The sequence below is a fragment of the Sciurus vulgaris genome (genome assembly GCF_902686455.1).
Source record: "Sciurus vulgaris genome assembly, chromosome: 10".
Lineage (NCBI taxonomy): Eukaryota > Metazoa > Chordata > Mammalia > Rodentia > Sciuridae > Sciurus > Sciurus vulgaris.
The window spans coordinates 18,440,478-18,463,704 of NC_136470.1; the positions used below are offsets into that span (position 1 = coordinate 18,440,478).

Consider the following 23,227-nt stretch of genomic DNA (forward strand, 5'->3'; position numbering starts at 1 on the left):
TGAGTCTGGCATTTCTGGCCATACTCTCCGAAGTGTTTGGCCTTGGAGTTTGAAGAGGAGCTAGGAAGATGAAATTGCCAGGTGTTCTGCTGCCCTTGATGAATGTAAATCGTTGTTGACAACAATATACCTCCTGGAGGAGATAAAATGTATTATTCTTACAATGAAGCAGTCCATAATTTTTTGTAGATTCAGAAACATAGCAGTTTTGTCCTTAATATCCAAAGCAAAATAAAAAATTATTAAACCCTGGTATTCTCTGAAACTTGTTAAGATTCCCATGTTTGAGTGGCACACTGCTGCAGACAGGCTGTTCCCTGGTGATCAGATCTGAAGAGTAAATGAAGTCTCTCATTGTTGGTGCTAATCTTTAATGATGGCCTTTCAACTTGTAAGCCTATGGCTAATTACACAGTTGCCAATTAAAGCCAGATGACCTCATTTGTTGACAACAGTGCAGATCAAAGGAAGCAGGAAGGGATGGGGGAAACATCTGCCGGTTACTCCCCTAGGACGGCCTTGCTGTGCATCATTTGAGCAGCTCCTCTGAGTGCTGGCTCTTGGGCCGCGCTTGTCAGTGGTGCTGTTCTGAGCGTCCAGGCCTGGGAGAGGGCTGGGCTGCAGGAGAACACAGGCATCTCTGCTGTGTCTTCCACAAATGGAAACTCAAGAATCAGGGCACATAGTGAGGTGTGGCGGGGTCAGACACGGTTGCCTGGGGCGAGGGGGCATTTATGGGTCAGTGTTTTAAGTCTGGATGGCTTATGACAGCTCCAGCACCATCCCACAGAGACACAACGTGCCCCTGGCATTTTGCCTTCGTTGGGTTCGGTGGGACAGCTGTCAGTACCCGAACTACACCAGCTCGGTTGTGTCCAGGGGAAGAAGCTGGGTAAGATGCTGCATGTCAGTTGGTGAGGCTCAGTGATGGGAAACAGGCCTCCCGGGTCCTGGAGATGTGGTGGGAACCCAGGTCCATCATGCACAGAACAGAAGACACCCCTTCAGAGGAAGCTCCTGAAGAATTCGTCTTGACTTTTCTATGGAAAAGATGTTTCTTCATCCTGATTCAGTTCTCTTTATCTTCTAGTGGTTTTACGGGACTGAAAATTGTTTAAACTAAGCTATTATTAATACAGTGAAGTGCCTCCTCTCCTCTGTGGACTGGGAGAGCCATAGCAAATAGAGGAGAAAGGAGAACAGCCAGCACCCCAGTTAAAGGGATAGGTGCCCTGCACAGCCTGCAAAGGGTAACTGCCTCACACAGCCCTGCCAGACAGTGACAGTTAGGGGACAAATGTTCACAGCCACTGACCTGATCTTAGAAGTAGAGCACTGTATCAACAGACAGGATCTCTTTAATCCTTTAGCAGACTGCATTTCCATGGTATCTTAGTGCTCAGTGTAAACACACACACATACCCTGTATATATATGTATTAATCTGGAGCAGCATGTCCTTAATGTTTTTCCTTTTTTCTGAGGCTAAATAAATGTCCCTTTGATTTGCATATATCATTATTATAAAGACTCTCAGATCTCTTTAACACTTTCACAAATATAAAATTTGATGGAAACAGGGACAGAACAAAACAAGCATTGGAAAACAGACAGCGCTCCCGGAAGTTGAGGATTTTTTACTTAGATTTTGAGTGTCACTCAAATAGCATACTTTGCTAATGGCTCTCTGTAATGCTCTTGCATTTTTTTTCTAGCTTACCACCCACATTCAAGTAAAACAGTCCTCCAGCATGGCTGTTTGTCCTATTGTAACCAACAGGGAAGGGGGAAAAAAAGAGCCAATCTCAATAGATTTGCCTAGTTAGTGCTGGGTTGAGGAAGCAAAAGCAACCAATGGGCCCCACGCAGGCCTGAGTCCTCATGGCAACATGTCAGCGCCATCTGGTGGCTCTATGGAGCACTGCGCAACAGGTAGGCAAAGGCTTTCTACGGAGTTGTCAAAGGAGGAGAAAGTCAGGGATGTTCTGCAGTCTTGATGACAGAAGAGTGCTGTGCACTTTATCCTTTTACAGCTTCAGCAGTGCTGCGTGCATTTTTTAAGGGATTTCTTTATTTATTTTAATGCAATTCTCACACTTGCTTCTCAGGTTGATGCTGCTGTGACCCCAGAGGAGCGCCACCTCTCCAAGATGCAACAGAATGGCTATGAGAATCCAACTTATAAGTTCTTTGAGCAGATGCAGAACTAGACCACCGCCACAGCAGCCTCTGAAGTTGGACAGCAAAACCATTGCTTCACTACCCATTGGTGTTCATTTATAGAATAATGTGGAAAGGAACAAACCCTTCTGTTTTATTATTTGCTCATTATCGCCTTTTGACAGCTGTGCTGTAACACAAGTAGATGCCTGAACTTGAATTAATATACAGATCAGTAATGTATTCTCTCTCTCTTTACATTTTGGTCTCTACACTACATTATTAATGGGTTTTGTGTACTGTAAAGAATTTAGCTGTATCAAACTAGTGCATGGATAGATGCTCTCCTGATTATTTATCACATACATAGCCCCTTAGCCAGTTGTATATTATTCTTGTGGTTTGTGACCCAATTAAGTCCTACTTGAAATATGCTTTAAAAAACAAATCGATGGGGGTTGCTTCATGTGAACGTGGGAGTTCAGCTGCTTCTCTTGCCTAAGTATTCTTTTCCTGATCACTATGCATTTTAAAAGTAAACATTTTTAAGTATTCCAAATGATTTAGAGAGTTTTTTCCACGACTGCATTTTACTGTACAGATTGCTGCTTCTGCTATATTTGTGATATAGGAATTAAGAGGATACACATTAATTTCTTTGTGCCTGTTTTATGCGCACACATTAGGCATTGAGAATTTGAACTTTTTTTTTGTCCATGTATCTTTGGATCTTTGATATAAAAAAAAGAAAAAAAAAAGAATCCCTGTTCATTGTAAGCACTTTTATGGGTGGGGGGGTGGGATGCTCTGCTGTTCTCGAATTACCAAGAATTCTCCAAAAACTTTTCTGCAGGATGATTGTACAGAATCATTGCTTATGCCATGATAGCTTTCTACACTGTATTACATAAATAAATTAAATAAAATAACCCTGGGCAAGACTTTTCTTTGAAGAATGACTATAGATATTAGTTAGGATAATATTAGAATGTGGGCAGGGGGAAGAAGCAGATTCAGTTTCCTTTTTCTAATCTAAAACATTTTATTTATGATATCAAAAGAAGATGAAAAGAGGGGCAAAATACAGGAACGGAGAAGGCATGCCCAGGCAGACCCTTCTTTAAAAGATTTGTCTTTTTATTTGTATAATATGGTGTTTCATGTAAATAAATACATTCTTGGAGGAGTGCCATTGTGCTGGTGTGAATGATTCTGTGGCAGTGATCTTGATTTTTTAGCTATCTGAAGATTAGTGAGAAGTCTGCCAGTATTGGGCATTCACACCTCCTGTGTCTTACATGCGGATCTGAGTGAGAAATTGGGGCCAATGTGCATCTCCCATTGCTACTAAAATATTTCACAGACCTGAGTAGCAGTTTGCACTTGTTATAACGATTGTGTTGCCATACCTTGGTCCTTAAGTTTGTCCCCAGTGGGAGACAAAAAAAGAGAAAATTCTAGGGAAATAAAAATTAAGGCCAGCTGATAATTATCCTTATGCAGATTTTCTTAACCTGGGCACTATTGACATTTTATAGGGAATGATTTTTTTGTTTTGTTTTGGAGAGCCGAGCATTGTAGGATATTTAGAAGCATCTACCTATTTACAATAAAAAATGTCTCCAGACATTGCTAAAAGCCCCTCAGGGGAGCACAGTTGCTTTTGATTGAGAACCACTGTGCTGTAGTTTAATGTCATATGTGCATAGTTTTTATTGAAAAACCCCACCTATCGTAGTTTTAAGGCACCTCCCAACAGAAGTCCATAGACTGGGTGCTTAAACCGTATGCTTTTACCTCTCCAATCTCAGAGGCCAGCAGTGCAAGATCAGGGTGCCACCAAATGACTGGATTTTCTTCCTAGTCCGCAGAAGGTTGCCTCTTCCTGTTTAGTTACATGGTGGGGAGAAAAGGCTCTGGTATTTTATCTTACATGGGCATTAATGCCATTGCAAGGGCTCAACTCTCGTGACCTGGTACAGCCATATGACCTACCAGAGTCCCAACTTCACATATAATTGGAAATTGGGGTTTCAGCATGAATTTGGGGGGACAGCCTCAGGTTCATAGCAGCATCTGACTATTCCAAAGGTCAGAAAACACATTGTCTCTGTTTTTAACGTGTTGTCCTTTCTTCGGTGATCAAGAATCAATCAAGTACATTTTAGCTGTAGATTGCAACCTTTAAAACTAAAACACTAAACCAGAAAATCCAAATTGTTTTATGTCACTCTGCAGTGTAAACAGACTTAACTAAAATTCATGGGTATATCTGTTGAGAACAAAAGAGTCATCTCCCTTATCCTGTTAGGGACAATTAGACCTGACTTCTCTGTGAAAGTATGTACACATGGTAGATTGTATGTATAAATTACAATTCCATTTTGCCTGGCCCAAACAGAGGTCATTGGTTGAAGGGAAGTTAACACTAATAACAATCATTTCTAATAACACCAATGAAATGAAGCCTAACTCTCAAACATGGTGTCCTGTGATAAATCACTCCCAGACCTACCTTCAGTTGTAACCACAAATTTTAGCTTAGATCATTTTAAAACTAATGGAAAAAAATCCAAAATCCACATATATGATATATATAGGATATATAATCTTACATGTGATTTGTTATACAATAAAATTACATGTATAATGTATATTTTATATGTACATGTAAAGCATTAAAGTTATGAAAAGATAGTACTTTATAATCTTGGTTCTTTAACTGAGATTGATAAAACTCTCCAGATGGTCTGGGGTTTAATTAATAAATAATTTACACAAACGAAAGTTCTGCCAAATAGTATTATGGAAGTCGCCGTCCAGGCCATTCAACAGGATCTGGGGGAACTTTGATGTGGCTGATGGATGAAAAATGGCATCTCGGTATTAATTTGTATTTATGCTTATGAGTAATGTTAGGCATTTTTTCCTATGTTTAAGAGTTATTTTATAGCTCTAGTTTTTCAGTTTATGTCTTGTTTGGGACTTATAGCCTACTCTACTATCAGCACTGCAACTGCTGCTGAGTGTTTTCACTTGCCTGGGAAGTCTTTGTCCCCCTCTTTTATTTTCAGCTTTTTCAATAGCTGCATTTTAAGTATTTCTCTTGTCTACAGCTTACAGTTGTGCTTTGAGCATGTGAGCCAACTTTAAAGTCTTCAATAGGGAAGAGAGGCCCATCCAGTTTTACTGATAGAAGTTCTATGTTGGCTCTCAATTCTATTAAATCTTGTACTGTCATCACTAAGTATATTTTTTTTTTTTTTTTTTTTTTTTTTTTTGGAGTTTATTCATTTATTTATTTTTTATGCAGTGCTGGGGATTGAACCCAACATGGAGTTTTTTTTTTTTTTTTTTTCTTGTAAACAAATGGGATACATGTTGTTTCTCTGTTTGTACATGGCGTAAAGGCATACCATTTGTGTAATCATAAATTTACATAGAGTAATGTTGTTTGATTCATTCTGTTATTTTTTCCCTTCCCCCCACCCCTCCCACCCCTCTTTACCCTCTATACAGTACCTCCTTCCTCCATACTTGCCCCCCTCCCTAACCCTAACTCTAACCCGAACACTAACCCTTCCCTCCCCCCCATTATGTGTCATCCTCCACTTATTAGCGATATCATTCGTCCTTTGGCTTTTTGAGATTGGCTTATCTCACTTAGCATGATATTCTCCAATTTCATCCATTTGCCTGCAAATGCCATCATTTTATCATTCTTTATGGCTGAGTAATATTCCATTGTATATATATACCACGGTTTCTTTATCCACTCATCAATTGAAGGGCATCTAGGTTGGTTCCACAGTCTGGCTATTGTGAATTGAGCAGCTATGAACATTGATGTGGCGGTATCTCTGTAGTATACTGATTTTAAGTCCTTTGGGTATAGGCCAAGGAGTGGGATAACTGAGTCAAATGGAGGGTCCATTCCGAGTTTTCTAAGGAATGTCCACACTGCTTTCCAGAGTGGCTGCACTAATTTGCAGTCCCACCAGCAATGTATGAGTGTACCTTTCTCCCCACATCCTCGCCAACACCTGTTGTTGCTCGTATTCTTGATAATCGCCATTCTAATTGGGGTGAGATGGAATCTTAGGGTGGTTTTGATTTGCATTTCTCTTATTACTAGAGATGTTGAACATTTTTCCATATGTTTGTTGATTGCTTGTAGATCTTCTTCTGTGAAGTGTCTATTCATTTCCTTAGCCCATTTGTCGACTGGATTATTTGAATTCTTGGAGTAGAGTTTTTTGAGTTCTTTATAGATTCTGGAGATTAGCGCTCTATCTGAAGTATGAATGGCAAAGATATTCTCCCACTCTGTAGGCTCTTTCTTCGCATTGCTGATAGTTTCCTTTGCTGAGAGAAAGCTTTTTAGTTTGAATCTATCCCAGTAGTTGATTCTAGCTTTTATTTCTTGTGCTATGGGAGTCCTGTTAAGGAAGTCTGATCCTAGACCAATAAGGTGAAGATTTGGACCTACTTTTTCTTCTATAATCTGCAGGGTCTCTGGTCTGATTCCGAGGTCCTTAATCCATTTTGAGTTTAGTTTCGTGCATGGTGAGAGATATGGGTTTAGTTTCATTCTGTTGCATATGGATTTCCAATTCTCCCAGCACCATTTGTTGAAGAGGCTATCTTTTCTCCATTGCATATTTTTGGCCCCTTTGTCTAGTATGAGAAAATTGTATTTATTTGGGTTTGTGTCCGTGTCCTCTATTCTGTACCATTGATCTACCTTTCTATTTTGGTACCAATACCATGCCGTTTTTGTTACTATTGCTTTGTAGTAGAGTTGAAGATCTGGTATTGCAATACCCCCTGTTTCACTCTTCCTGCTAAGGATTGCTTTAGCTATTCTGGGTTTCTTATTCTTCCAGATGAATTTCATAATTGCTTGCTCTATTTCTGTAAGGTACGTCATTGGGATTTTAATTGGAATTGCATTGAATTTGTATAGCACTTTAGGTAGTATGGCCATTTTGACAATATTAATTCTGCCTATCCAAGAACATGGAAGATCTTTCCATCTTCTAAGGTGTTCTTTAATTTCTTTCTTTAGTGTTCTGTAGTTCTCATTGTAGAGGTCTTTCACCTCTTTTGTGAGATTGATTCCCAAGTATTTTATTTTTTTGGAGGCTATTAGGAATGGGGTAGTTTTCCTAATTTCTCTTTCTGAAGATTCATCACTTATGTATAAAAATGCGTTGGATTTATGGGCATTGATCTTGTAACCTGCTACTTTACTGAATTCACTTATGAGTTCTAAGAGTTTTCTGGTGGAATTTCCAGGTTCCTCTAAATATATAATCATGTCATCAGCGAACAGGGATAGTTTGAGTTCTTCTTTTCCAATTCGTATCCCTTTAATTTCTTTGGTTTGTCTAATTGCTCTGGCCAGAGTCTCAAGAACGATGTTGAATAGAAGTGGTGAAAGAGGGCATCCCTGCCTTGTTCCAGTTTTTAGGGGGAATGCTTTCAGTTTTTCACCATTTAGAATGATATTAGCCATGGGCTTAGCATAAATGGCCTTTACAATGTTAAGGAATGTTCCCACTATCCCTATTTTTTCTAGTGTTTTGAGCATGAAGGGGTGCTGTATTTTATCAAATGCTTTTTCTGCATCTATTGAAATAATCATGTGATTCTTGACTTTAAGTCTGTTGATATGGTGAATTACGTTTATTGATTTCCTGATGTTGAACCAACCTTGCATCCCTGGGATGAAGCCCACTTGATCATGGTGCACTATCTTTTTAATATGTTTTTGTATGCGATTTGCTAAAATTTTGTTGAGAATTTTTGCGTCGATGTTCATTAAGGATATTGGTCTGAAATTTTCTTTCCTTGATGAGTCTCTGTCTGGTTTAGGTATCAGTGTGATATTGGCTTCATAGAATGAGTTTGGGAGGGTTCCCTCCTCTTCTATTTTATGGAATACTTTGAGAAGTATTGGAATGAGCTCTTCCTTAAAGGTGTTGTAGAAGTCAGCTGAGAACCCATCTGGTCCCGGACTTTTCTTTGTTGGTAGGCTTTTGATGACTTCTTCTATTTCAGTACTTGAAATTGGTCTATTTAAATTGTTTATGTCCTCCTCGTTCAGTTTAGGCAATTCATATGTCTCTAGAAACCTGTTGATGTCTTTGAAATTTTCTATTTTGTTGGAGTATAGATTTTCAAAATAGCTTCTAATTATGTTTTGTATTTCCATCCTGTCTGTTGTGATATTTCCTTGTTCATTCCGAATTTTAGTGATTTGGGTTTTCTCTCGTCTTCTCTTTGTTAGTGTGGCTAAAGGTTTATCAATTTTGTTTATTTTTTCGAAGAACCAACTATTTATTTTGTCAATTTTTTGTATTGTTTCTTTTGTTTCAATTTCATTGATTTCCGCTCTGAGTTTAACTTTCCTGTCTTCTACTACTTTTGGTGCTGTTCTGTTCTTCTTTTTCTAGGGCTTTGAGCTGTAGTGTTAGGTCGTTTATTTGTTGAGTTTTACTTCTTTTATTAAATGCGCTCCATGAAATAAATTTCCCTCTAAGTATTGTTTTCATAGTGTCCCAGAGATTTTGATATGATGTTTCTTTGTTCTCATTTACCTCTAAGAATTTTTTAATTTCCTTCCTAATATCTTCTGTTATCCATTCATCATATAATAGCATATTGTTTAATCTCCAGATGTTGGAATAGTTTCTGTGTTTTACTCTTTCGTTTATTTCTAACTTCAATCCATTATGATCTGATAGAATACATGCTAGTGTCTCTATCTTCTTGTATTTGCTAACATTAGCTTTGTGGCATAATATATGGTCTATTTTAGAGAAGGATCCATGTGCTGCTGAGAAGAAAGTGTATTCGCTCTTGGTTGGATGGTATATTCTATAAATGTCCGTTAAGTCTAAATTATTGATTGTGTTATTGAGATCTATGGTTTCTTTGTTCAATTTTTGTCTGGAAGATCTGTCCAGTGGTGAGAGAGGCGTGTTAAAATCACCTAGTATTATTGTGTTATGGTCTATTTGGTTTCTGAAATTGAGAAGGATTTGTTTGACATACATGGATGAGCCACTGTTTGGGGCATAGATGTTTATGATTGTTATATCTTGCTGATTTATGCTTCCCTTAAGCAGTATGAAATGACCTTCTTTATCCCTTCTGACTAACTTTGGCTTGAAGTCCACATTATCGGAAATGAGGATGGATACTCCAGCTTTTTTGCTGAGTCCATGCGCATGGTATGTTTTTCCCCATCCTTTCACCTTTAGTCTATGGGTATCTTTCTCTATGAGGTGAGTCTCTTGCAGGCAACATATTGTTGGATCTTTCTTTTTAATCCAATCTGCCAGTCTGTGTCTTTTGATTGATGAATTCAGGCCATTAACATTCAGGGTTATTATAGAGATATGATTTGGTTTCCCGGTCATTTGGTTCATTTGTTAAATTTTATTTATTTATTTGTTTGACACAACTTGTTTCCTCCTTTATTTGACAATTCCTTTAGGATAATTCCTCCCTTTGCTGATTTGCTTCTTTGTTTTTCATCTCTTCCTCATGGAATATTTTGCTGAGAATGTTCTGTAATGCTGGCTTTCTTTTTGTAAATTCTTTTAGCTTTTGTTTATCATGGAAGGATTTTATTTCATCGTCAAATTTCAAGGTAAGTTTTGCTGGGTATAAGATTCTTGGTTGGCATCCATTTTCTTTCAGGGCTTGAAAAATGTTGTTCCAGGCCCTTCTACCTTTTAGGGTCTGGATTGAAAAGTCTGCTGATATTCGTATTGGTTTCCCCCTGAATGTAATTTGGTTCTTTTCTCTCACAGCCTTTAAAATTCTGTCTTTATTTTGTATGTTAGGTATTTTCATTATAATGTGCCTTGGTGTGGGTCTGTTGTAATTTTGTATATTTGGAGTCCTATAAGCCTCTTGAACTTGATTTTCCATTTCATTGTTCAGGTTTGGGAAATTTTCTGATATTATTTCATTGACTAAATTGTTCATTCCTTTGGCTTGTGTCTCTAGGCCTTCCTCAATCCCAATAATTCTTAAATTTGGCCTTTTCATGATATCCCATAGTTCTTGTAGATTCTGTTCATGATGTCTTACCATCTTCTCTGTTTGTTCAACTTTGTTTTCAAGGTTAAATATTTTGTCTTCAATGTCTGAGGTTCTGTCTTCCAGGTGTTCTATCCTATTGGATATGCTTTCTATGGAGTTCTTAATTTGGTTTATTGTTTCCTTCATGTCAAGGATTTCTGTTTGTTTTTTTTTCAATATCTCTAACTCTTTATTGAAATGATCTTTTGCTTCCTGTATTTGCTCTTTTAACTGACGATTGGTGCGATCATTCAATGCTTGCATTTGCTCTTTCATCTCCTCGTTTGCTTCTCTGATCATTTTAATTATGTACATTCTGAACTCCTTTTCTGTCATTTCTTCTGCCATGCTGTCATTGGGTTTTATTGATGTAACATCTAGATTTGTTTGCAGCATTTTCTTTCCTTGTTTTCTCATAATGTTCAGGTATCAGTGGACCGCTGAGATATTGCAGATTTCCTCTATTGACTTACAATGTCCCTGAAGATTTCTATATATATCCCCCCTTAGCCTTCAGTAGCCTGAAGTCTTGGAGGAAGTTGATAATGCGGTGCTCCACAAGGAAGCTGCCTCTCTAGGAGTGGTGGCCTTCAGATGGGGTATAATCCCTGCTAGTGGGCAGAGGTGCCTCCACTTGTTGACCAATGGTCATCCAAAGGGGACCTAGGCTGCGGGCTGAGGCAAGGCCTGTTTGGGCCTGAGTCTCTAGTTTTACCGTCCTTGTGGGGAAACCTCACCCGGTAGGGAAGACTCACCCGGTGAGGAGGTCTCGCTGGTCAGTACCCTCCTAGAGGTTCCCCTCAATTTATAGCTACCGCCTGGGCTGCGCTGCCTTCCTCTGCAAAGTTCCCAGGGGCCCGGCCCTACCTCCTGGGCCTGGGAGCCTCACCCTTCACAGATGAATCTCCTTAGGCTGCCCCTCCTCAGAGAATCTGCCCGCAGGCCTGGAACCTTTGCTCCGCCCCTAAGCGTGTCTCTGTGCGGCTCTTCCACCCAGAAGCCTCCTAGATCCTGGGACCCTGCTCTGCACCTAATCGCCTGGCTATGCGGCCCCTCCTCTGAGCAGCCACCTGGGGCCCCGTACAATCGCTCTGAGACCCAGAGACCCGCCACACGCCTCTTCCTCCAGACAGCCGCCCAGTATTCCGGTGCGGTCACTAGGAGTCCAAGAAACTCACTGTGTGCCTCCACCTCCCACCAACTACCCGTAGCCCTGGGCAATCAATCACTCCGAGTCGAAGTGACCCTCCCCGTTCCTCCTCCTTCTCCAGATAACCCCCAGGGTGTTCAGGAGCAGTCCCTCTGAGTGGCTCTGAGTCCACGTGACCCGCAGCACAGGTCCTCTGGGCAACCGCCCGGAGCTCTGGTGCGGCCACTCAAGACCAAGCGTCCCACCACGCTTCTCCTCCAGGCAGCCCCCCTGTGTTCAGGAGCTGTCACTTTAAGTCCAAACAACTCACCACTCGCCTTCTCCTCTGAGCAGCCGCCTGGAGCGCTAATGCAGTCACTGCGAGTCCAAAGGACCCGCCGCGCTCCTCCTCCTCCTCCTCCTACTCCTCTGGGCAGGCCCCGGGGTTCAGAAGTGGTCAGAGTCCAAACAGCTCGCCACGCAGCCCCTCCTCTGGCAACCGCCTGTAGCTCTGGTGTAGTCACCCCGAATCCAAGCGGCCGAGCTCCTCCTCCTCTCCTTGTCCTCAGGGCAGGCCCCGGTGTTCAGAAGCGTCGTTCTGAGTCCAAACAGCTCGCTGCGCAGCTTCTCCTCTGGCAACCGCCTGTAGCTCTGGTGCAGTCACTCCGAATCCAAGTGGCCACGCTCCTCCTCCTCCTCCTCAGGGCAGGCCCCGGTGTCCTGAGTCCACACAGCTCTCCTCGCCACTCCTCCCCTGGGCAGCCGCCGGAGCCCCAGTGGTTGCTCCGAGTCCCAGCGCTGTGCCGAGCGGCCTCCTTTACGGCGCTCCCAGTTGTCCGCGTTCACTGCTCCAGCGGGGGGAGGGGCGTCTCGCCGGCAGCTCTACTTCACAAAGTTCCCTGCGTTCCGGGACCACCGTCCCATCCGGGACGCCTTCCCAACGGGTGAGAGTCACCCGGCTGCTTTGAGTTGGTCCCAAGCGTCTCAATATCTCCTCTTTTGAATCCTGAGTCCTGGAGCAACATGAAATGCAGCCACCCTCTAGGCCGCCATCTTGAAAACCACTAAGAATATTTTCTGATGACTTTCCAGGGATCCTCTTGCATTAAAAAAAAAATTGGTTTATATGCAGCTTTTACATGTTTAACATCCCTAATCCAAAGATCCAAACCCTGAAATGCTCCAAAATCTGAAACTGTGTGTGTGTGTGTGTGTGTGTGTGTGTGTGTGTGTGTGTGTGTGTTGCTGGGGACTGACCCCAGGGCCTCACACATGCTAGGCAGCTGCTATCCCAGTGAGCTCTCCAGATGCGACCAGACCAGCTCCCAGATCAAACATTTTGGGAACTAACTTATGAGCACACATAGGAAATTCCATACCAATAAAACTTTGTTTTGTGCACTAACTTAAAATATTGTATAAAATTACCCTCAGCTATAAGACCTATGTAAAAAGAACAAATTTCATGTTGAGAATTGGGTCTCATTCTTATTATATACATCTCATTATATGAGATACATATGCAAATATTCTAAATTTCCGAAAAGAAACATCCTGAATCCAAACACTTGAGGCCCCCAGCATTTGGGATAAGGGGTCCTCAACCTGTGTTTTAATCCTGGTGGTTACTTCTGTACAATGCCTTCTGCAGTACTCACCCCTTTCTTCCTTTTTCCTTTTTTTTTTTTTCTTGGTTCCCTTTACTTGCCTACTATCTGTCTTTTCTGACTTTCTTTGACTCCCAACTATTGCCTATAAATAGTGATCTCACCTTAACTTTGTTCTCCCTACTCCCAATTTTTTTCACCTAAACATTAGTTCTCCTTGATCAATCTATAACATTTGCATGTTTTCCTTCAACCCAGGATCCAACCCTGATTCCATCTTAGCCTGACAACTAAATACATGTCCCATTTCCTGCCTGAAATCTTCCAGTTAGATGATGCTCACCCTTCCAGCCGATGCCTTCCAAGGGCATGTGTGCATAGCCAGCCGTCCTCCAGTTCTGCACATTCAAAACTGGAGCTCCAACTAATAAAAATAAGAAAAAAAAAAAAAACCTTCCACAATCAAAACTTGAGGGACAGTTTCCAAGGCCAATCTAATCGTCTCCCTCTTTTTTTTTTGGGCAGGGGGCGGCTAGAGACTGAGCAATTCCTTTTTTTCCTTAAAGTCTAATAATTTCACAAGCTAGGTCCTGGAGTTCATTATTGGGGTCAGTGTTCTTAGGTTACAGGCGTTGGGCCCTTTCAATTACTTTATTTCTTGGGATTCGAGTTTTAAATATTGTCTCCCATTAGTTTTCTTCTCTGGGGAAACCAGTAATAGGAATATTTGGCCTCCTCTGCCTGGCTTCTCTTTAACCTTCTTCCTGGCCCTTGTTATTTTCTTTGTCTCAATATTGTTCTTTAGGTTGCTTTTCCCTCTTTTACCCGGGATCCTTTATTAAATGTTTATTTGAACAGATTCTCCTTGGGGCACCTTGCATTCTGTCCTTTATTACTGATAATGGTTGTATGCTTTTCCTTTGAATGCTTTTCCTGAACTCATCAGCTCTCCTTTTATTTCTTCCTCTTTTGCTGCTCTTGTTGTTGATGATTTCTCTACCTAATTTTTATTTCTAACAGTATATTTCCCACATTCCCAGATGTGTGTTGGAGAATATTGAGTGTTGTGTTACAATTTTCTTCAACGCCCAGGTTGCTTTAGGGAAGACTGTGCCTGGGGGTCATGTTGGTAGGGCAAGGAGAAGAGGGAAAGTTGATGTCTTGCTCCTGCTTTCTGCAGGATCCATAGTTCTTTCCTCTTATTTCCTCCTCTCCTCCCCTGCCTTTCTCCCAGGAACATGGCCTTTCCTCCTCCTGCACCATGTCCAGCACCTTGTCTGATCAGGGCTTGGAGCCACCAAGCCCCAGCTGTGCTATCTTTGAATAGATGGCTTCCCTTTCTCTTCGGGGGTGATGTTTTTCTTTAAGTCCTCTGTTCCCCTAGACCCTTTTCCCAATCATCTGAGGGTCCTCTCCCCTGACTCCTGCACCCATTGGTTCATGGTGGCTGTCGCAGGACTGTAGAGGGCACTCTGTCAGGATTTATCTTTCCCTCCGCGAACAGGTCATTTGAAGGTTGCAGTTTCTCTTGGAGATGCCAAAGAAGGAGGCTGCCTACCCTGGTGAGGAAATTTTCTCACTAGTAAGTTTTAAAAGCTCCCAGGCGATTCTAATATGCAGCCTAGGTGGAGTACTTCCAATTATATCGCTATGTGCTTTTAACATGCTTTACATGTTTTATCAAAGGCCCTCCCCATGCCCACCCCCATGTCTCATTTTTCTCTTTCCAGGGTCCTGCATAGGGTATTATTCTCTGGATCTGTTTCTTTCCCTTTCACCTGCATCAGAATCACACAATTACATAGTTTCATTATGTGTTTCATTATGTATGTGCATAGATATAATTTTCTGGATCCCATTCTGGGCCTTCTAAGATAATCTGTTGATAACTAGGATTCTGTATTTTGAATAAGCACCATGCCACCACACCCCACCACCTGTAGTTAAACCAGGAAGGATTGTGGCTTAGGATGCTGGGGCCCACGTTCCTGCCTTCACCCTTCTTTTCTATACACTAAATAATCTCAATCACATGAGGATTCATTAAATTCATAGGTGCAAAGCAATAGTTTAACCTAGACCTTTTCCTTGAGTTAGACATAGAATCCTGTTTTTGTTTTAATAACATGCATTATGATGATAAATACAATACATATTAATTGTGCAATACACAGAATATAAGAAGAAAAAGAGTTCATTCATAAGCCCACCATCCAGAGATAACTATTGTTAATATTTTGGGGTATATGCTGCTTAGTGCGTCTAGACTTCTCTTTTCTCTTTTTTCTTTTTTTCTTTCTTTCTTTCTTTTTTTTTTTTTTTTTTTTTTTTTTTTTTTCTTTCAGTTCTCAAGCTGAGAGGTCTAAAATCGGAGTACCAGCAAGCAGATTCACTACCTGGTGAGGGCCCACTTTCTGGTAGTGTCCTCACATGCTGGAAAGGACAAGGGGTCTCTCAGGCTTTTTTTTTTTTTTTTTTTTTTAATGAGGCACTAATCTCATTTATAAGCCCTCTGCCCTCAGGGCCCATTCATGTCCCAAAGGTCCCACCTCCACATATTATCACTTTGGGGGACAGGATTTCACCCTGTGGACTTGAAATGGATACAAACACTGGGGCCATGGCATATTTCCATATTTTAAAATCATGCATTACTTCATTTACCACTTTTTGCATATCTTATCCTATCCAATTTTTCCAATGACTGTAACATGCATATTCTCATGCACAAAATTCCTGATAATAACCATTTTAATGACCACAGAAGGACATTTAATTTGTCTTCTTTTTGGAAATTTTTCACTATTACAAATAATTTTTGAACCAAAATCTTTGACCACAGATCATTGCTTTAATTTGGTTTTATTTTTGTTGTGTACCTAGACTGGTTGCATAGTTTGGCTATTGTGAATTGGACTGTTGTAAACATGGGTGTGCGTGTATCACTACATTATGCTTACTTTAATTCTTTAGAATAAATACCAAGGAGTGGTATATCTAGTTCATATGGTGGTTCCATTCCTAGTCTTTTGAGGAACATCCATAATAGTTTCCCTAGTCGTTGTACTAATTTACAGTCCCACCAATAATGTAAAAGTGTTCCTTTTTCTCCACATCCTCTCCAGCATTTATTATTATTTGTATTCTGGATGATTGCCTAAGAATGAAGACTTTTGAGCCAGGTTCTGCTTCCACTGGGTTTAAGTTTCCTCATTTGTAAAATAAGATATTAATATACCCTAAGGTCGTCATAAGGATTATTTATTAATATGTATCAGATGTTCAAAACAATGCCTGCTATGTAGTAAGTGTTTTAGGTTGAAAAACAGATGACCTTGGCCTAATCATACACACCATTTTCCTATTAGGCTGATCACTCAGGGGCACTTCCCTTGTGGAGGACTTTGAGAAGTCTCTGAGTGTATATCTTTCTATTATTGCCTCTCCCATTACTCAAAAACATGGTAAGAGCCCTGCAGTGGTATGATTTTCTGCCTGTAGGAAAATTTGGAATACAAATCATTTATGTAATTTGCAAGCTTTTTTTTGCATTTACTTTGTTGAATGTACTTGCAGATTAAATCAGAATATGAAGCTCCAGTGTGGTGATTGAAGCTAGAAAAGCCACTAACCAGTTCTGAAGCAATAAGCAGGTAGCATCTCATTCTAATGGCGATCTACTTGAAAAACTTTTAGGGTAATTTTCAAATTGAATGACTTTCATTGTCAAGTTTTCTTGGATAACAAAGTAGGAAACTTTCTCAGTGGGAGAAAGCCAAAGTGGGAGGGAGCCAAACTTCCCTCCTTCAATTTATGAGATGGCCTCAAGTACTTCATCTTGCTTCATCCACTTATAACAACTTTTGAGTGCCTACTATATGTATTCAGAGAATGCATAGGACTGGGAAAACAATGATTAAAAATTAAAAAGACATGGTCCTAATCTTAAGACCTTGCAAGGTAAGTCTCCTTATAATATTACCACTGCAAACAGTAACCCATACCATAAACTTTTTATTCTTCCACAAATCTGCAGTTCACATAAGTTTCACTGAGGAATGCCCATGTATGTACCATGCAGCATCAACAGGCACAGTGTTTTAGTCAGCTTTTCATCATTGTGATCAAAAGACATGACAAGAAAACTTAGAAGGGGAAAGTTTATTTGGCTCATGGTTTCAAAGGTTCAATGCATGATTGACTGACTCCACTTCTCTGGGCCCAAGGTGAGGCAGAACATCATGGTGGGAGAACATAGCAGAAGAAAGCAGCTCAAAACATGACAGACAGGATGCAGACAGAGCTCTGTTCACCAGGGAGAAAATATAAACTCCACAGGCATGCCTCCAGTGATCTCCAGCCACACCCTACCTGCCTAAGATTACCACCCAGTTAATCCATTCAAGTGGATTTAATCCACCGATAGGTTGCAGTTCTTGTAATCTAATCAGTTCACCTTGAACATTCTTATATTGTCTTTCACACCATCTTTTGGGGACACCACATATCCAAACATTAACCTGCAGTTCAACTGAATATGGAGGATCTGTTTCAAGATGGAGCACTCACAAGGCCTGGGAGTTTGGCTGTGAATCTCACTTCCTCTCCATGGGCACCTCTTCATGTGGCCTCAGCCTTCTTGTAGCAGGGTGGCTAGGTCCCAAGAGTGAAGAACCCAAAGAGAGAGGCAGAAGCGAGTGCCTTTGATGCCCTAGCCTCAGAAGTTCCAAAACACCACTTCTGACATACTCAATTGCTTAAGGTAGTTCCAAAGCCCTTCTGAGGTCAAGAGGAGGGGACAGAGACTATCTATCTCTTAGTCAAAGAATGTAAAGAACTTGCAGAGGTGTTTTAAAAATCACTACATTAGGAAAGTCTACGTATTCTATTAGGAATAAATAGGGATAATGGCCATTCCACTCTCTTGATTAGCTTGGCATAATTAATCAGTAAAGAAAACCTAGGGCTTGCTGAGATGTGACTTAATTCCTTTGGGTAGGGCAATTTATATTTATAGTTTCCATTATGGACCTGTCCCCTGAACTCCAGATTCCTGATGCCCCTGCTGACATTTCCATCCGAATATTTAACAGTCATTTCATGCTTAGCACATCCAACATCTAACTCCAGTTATCTTGCTCTTCCTCTGGCCCTTGACTTCTCAATAACCAACAACTCTATTCTTCCAACTGTGTAAGACAAAAATCCCAACCACTGTCCATTATCTGTTATCGATTCACCTTATTCCCTTGTCTCTTTATGTCTTTGATCCAATGGTCATCATTTGATGATGTTTCTCCTGACCATGCTTGTTAAAACTAGACTCCCTCTCTGTCCCCCATACTTCCTATACCCCTCCCCTCCACCATTTTTCTCTTTGGTGCCATTAAACTTACATTTTTCTATTTTATGTATTGATCGCCCTCCTCTTGCTACATACATACAGAGTTTATGTAGAATTTTTGATCTGTCATGTTCACAGATAAATCCACAGCCCCTAGAATAGTGCCTCACACACATGAGAACTTCTTGATGAGTATTTGCTGAATAAATGATGAAGTCAAGCTGGTGAGCTTTGGCAACCAGGACAGAAAAAGGATCAGGAAGATGGAGGAATGGGAAGAGTGAATAACTTCTTCAAATATCAGAAACTAGAAGGAACCACCATAGATGACGTACTTTCTCAGGATCCATTCATACACTAAATGGTTTTAAATATTCTTCCTAGTATGTTGACTGACTCCACATGCAGTATCTATGTCTATGCCTGTTTTCTGAGGCAGTTTCCTCCCTGGGCGTTTGGGAGAAAATGGACTGAGAAGGCCTGGCAAAGAAAGGCTTGTGGTAAGATTGTGTGGGAGAAAGCTCCTAAATTGCCTCTGTCATTTTTATTCATCATTCCAAACCGGGTTTTTTTTTCTGTAGACAGCTCCCCTTTCACATCAAGCAACAGAGCTTCAATAATGAGAAAGGGAAAGCAATCGTTCGATGAAAATTATACCTACTACTGCAGAATTTTACTTCGGCTTAGAAATTATGATAATTTGGTGAATTACACAGAACCCTGGGATATAGATACTTAATAGGAGAGAGAAAACTGACACGCTCAGAGAAACAGGAACAGCTCAGGAGCATTCAACCAGAGGCACATATAGTGTAGAATCTTTAATAAGCTTTCAGAATTGAGAAAGCAGAACTCTCTAAAGAAAATAATGGACCTAAGAAAGAGCAATTCCTGTGGACTCCACCTCACCAATTTCCATGCACATTTGCAATCTTCTGTCTGACCAGTCCTATCTCACATAAGCACCACGCACAACAGGAAGGCAAATTCTTCTTCAAACAGAAAGATTATCCAACGACGATTTGATACCCAGGAGAGGTCCTCAGCACTGACCTCCAGAACATTGCCTGATAGAGGCCAATGCACATGTAGAGCCTGGGCCAGGGACTCTTATAAGAGTCTCTAAACATGTCTCTGGCTAAAGATTTTGTATCTTTACCTCCAAGAGAAGAGGCCTGTGTTATGCCTGACTTTATAGATATACTAAAAAAATTTATTTAAAGGAATAAAGAAATAGTCCTCAGGCCCCTAGGCTACCTGCCTTACTCTGGTTATCAAGACTTCACCAAATGTTTAGGAACCAACAAAATTAAAAGTGAAAAGGCATAAGAGGTCATTGAAATGGATTCCTTTATTTTTCTGAGAAGGACACTAAGGTTCACTGCTAGAAAGTGAGTCTCCCGCAGCTCAGGGCAGGGTCAGGTAGGATTCTGTGCTTTGCCCTTCACACCACATGTTCTTGGTGACTTCACTCCCTTTTCTTGTGGGACTCCATATTAGAGCTTCTAGTACATTCCCTTAAGATCACTCTCTCAGCTCCTGCTTCCCAGTCCCACCCCATTCTGTAATGCAGGACCCTCCTCCATGGAAGCAGGGAACTTTCCCAACAGCTGTTAGGGCACCTCCCCAGGAGAGATGATGACTTCTGTTTGAGAGAGGGAGCTAATAAGTATCATTTGGGTTTCCTCTCAGACACCATGCGAGGTAAGATAGTCCTTTTCACAATGGTAAATGTTGGACTGCCAAGGTCAAATTCATCTTAAACACCACAGCCAATACATGAGGCATTGTTTTCCAATTATGTGAAGGCACTAATTAGGCACTAAACAGAAAGTCGTCTCTCAATAGACCACATAGATAAAGGACTGAAATAATAATTGTACATTTTCTTCAGGCTGTGAAGTCCCCCACCCCACCTACTATAGAATTAACTATGTAAGTCTGATTTCTTCGGGCTAGGAAAATGAGTTTGTGCTCAGTTTCCACTGTGATGTATAAATTGTTGAAGAGACCAAGGAAGCCAGCTGACAATTGTGCATGCTAACATGCTAGAAGGAACAAGACTATTAACAATAAATCCTCTGATAATGATTTCATTGTCTAAAAGGCAAAAGCTCAGGAACAAAGAAATAAAGAAAAGAAAATACATCTGTCATGGTGGGGGTAGTATCTTCCTTGTCTTTTCTGAAGAAAGTTAAGGGAAGAATGTTGTTTTCTGTTAAAATAAAGCTGCAGGTGGCCATCCACAGAGTGCAGAGGGTCCCTGGATGTCCTTGTTGCCTGAGAACGTCAAGACTAGAAGGGAGCCCTCCCTGGCCGTCAGGCAGGAGGCTGCAGGAGCTCACAGGACACTCCCTCTGCCTCTGTCTGATGATGGTTTTCATAAAAGTGTGTGCTCTTGTGCAGGAGAAGCAATTAGCATTCTCTCACTCAAAGAAGAGTCAAAGGGAAATTTTTCTATTTCCTGTCCTAGACAGTAGAACAAACTCTAAATTCTAGCATCAGAAGACTTTGGGAAGGAACAAAAGAAAAAGGAAAAGTAACAGGACACAGATGTTTTCTTAAAAAAAAAAAAAAAAGACAATAGCCATCTATAAAAGGACCCAGAATTAAAGTCCAAGATGGTTCAGTCTATTATGATGCAAACTGCTCTGAAACCGAATCCTCATTATATTTACATTGGACTAAAGCAATTTTAATGCTATCACTGTGCAATCTGACCAGCTCATTTTTTATTGTTTATGCTAATGGCTTTTGTGGGTGGTGGATTAGTTGCATTTTAATGCCCAGAAGCAGAAGAGATGAAAATATTGCGATGACAACAGTGCATGAAAAAGCACCCTGCTGCTGGCAGTTCCAGACACAAAATCACAGGACGATTTGTTTTTTAAATGTATATTGTCTTTGCTGGTTGAACCATTTTTATGCAGTAGCCCTCAATTACACAATGACTTTTCCCAAACAAGCCAATGTCTCCTGCCTAAGAGGTTTTTCCATTCTATCCTCTTAATCTTTCCTAGAATTTCCTAAAATTGCAGATGTCTGAAAAATACATGTAAAAGTATCTAATTTTCATGTCTAACCGTGGATTTATTTAAAGGGGAAAAATGGCATGACAATAAAAATAATTCTCAGTTAAAGGTGACAAAAGTTTTGAGAATAAGAGTGAAGATTCTGGCCAATCCAAACGTGAAGAGCAGTCTCTCTGGGCTGCCCAACCGAGATAAGTACTCAATTGCTGTTCAGCCTGAGAAAACACCAGATCTTACCCACAGCCAGTCTAATGCTTCCTGTCGTGGAGAGAAAGGCAAGCGTGGCAGGCACTAATGGCCTTGTTAGATCTTGTCTCCCTGTAGTCGTGTCTTTAGAAAACAACACGAATGCTCAGACATTCAAGAGCTCATGAAGTAATTATCTATCTCAACTACCAGTGTGTTAGATTAAATTCAGGCCAGGAGCTGACGCGCCCTTACTGTACTCAGTCCAGTGGTTTCTGTTTTGTTTTTTGGTTTTTTTTTGGGGGGGTACCAGGGATTGAACTCAGGGCCACTCGATCACTGAGTCAGCCCTATTTTGTATTTTATTTAGATACAGGGTCTCACTGAGTTGCTTAGTGCCTCACTTTTGCTGAGGCGGGCTTTGAACTCTCAATCCTCCTGCCTCAGTCTCCTGAACTGCTGATAACAGGTGTGTGCCACCATGACCAGCCAGTCCAGCGGTTTCTAATCATTTTAAGAGCAGCAAGGCTCCAATGGGTATCCAAATAACGCTGAAAACAGACCACAATGGATTTGGGGAGAGAGTGGTAAGGTAAGATGGGAAGAAAGACCTTATAGATTCCATGAGTTCTCCTTGTAAAAACATCTTTTCTAATCTGAACAGCAAATTGATCCTTGCAATTTTTCATACACTTTGGCTTTTCCCTTCATTTCTTCAATCAAGAAAACTCAGGCCCTTCCTGTCAACAAGCCTCTGGAAAGCAGGAAAGGTCAGCATGAAACTTCTACAGATTTTTCTCGTACTTCCCAAAGAACATCCCAGGAGGGATTTGTTTATTGTCACAGAGAACAAGAAGCCACTCTCTTGCAGAGATGGTACTGACCCCAAAACAATGGATCTTGATCAGATGCCATATACAACCACATATAAAACACACACACACACACACAGAGCACAATGGGGCTGACACTACACACTAAAAAGAAACCATGAGCAAGAAATGTAATCCTTCAAATGCATCTTCTTGTTTTATTAATTTTTATAAAGAAAACTTTTTGATATTTATAAGGAAATATGTATATTCTTCCTTGCCTTCAGTTTGAAACAATCACACTCTGTCTAGGCTTCTGAATTTCATTAAAACAAGCCAGAAGTAGTTTGGAATCATCATGAAAGAAATGTTCAGCCTGAACCTAGTATTTCCATAAGACACCACACACACACACACACACAGACACACACACACACGATTTTTTTATTGTAAAGGAATGGCATTCATGGAAAAGAAGTAAACTTCCTATTAAGTAGATAGTATGTACCAGCATTAGAAGGAGATTTGGGTTATTAATATGAGCCCCTGGCAATAAGACAGAGTTCGCAACATAGGAACCATAAGCCAATATTCTGAGCACCAGTCTAAAACAATGACATTTGGCACCGCAGAGAGCAAAGCCCAAAACTGTTAGGAAGAGAAAATCCAGCTTCAGGGACATCCTAGGGCTGCAGCAGGAGTCCATGGCTCAGGTCTAGAATTCCATTCTAAAGACAGGTGAAAGAAAGCACGTCAAGAATGCTATCAGCGAGGACACATTCTCTTAAATATAAAACAGCTCTTTATTTCTGGTTTTGATAATTGTGCTATGGTTATGTAAGATGTTGTACCATAGTTATG

The 23,227-nt window shown here is 40.8% G+C and overlaps 1 protein-coding gene across 6 annotated transcripts in view; it reads left to right on the forward strand.

The window, feature by feature from the left end:
• Nucleotides 1-3,345, forward strand: part of APP (amyloid beta precursor protein) — a 239,573-nt gene extending 236,228 nt beyond the window's left edge. For all 6 annotated transcript variants that reach the window (XM_079156438.1, XM_079156442.1, XM_079156437.1 and 3 more), the window contains one exon: nucleotides 2,108-3,345. In XM_079156438.1, coding sequence (XP_079012564.1) covers nucleotides 2,108-2,209 — 102 coding nt within the window. In that variant the 3' untranslated portion in view covers nucleotides 2,210-3,345. The remainder of the gene's footprint in view (nucleotides 1-2,107) is intronic.
• The last annotated feature ends 19,882 nt before the right edge of the window (nucleotides 3,346-23,227 follow it).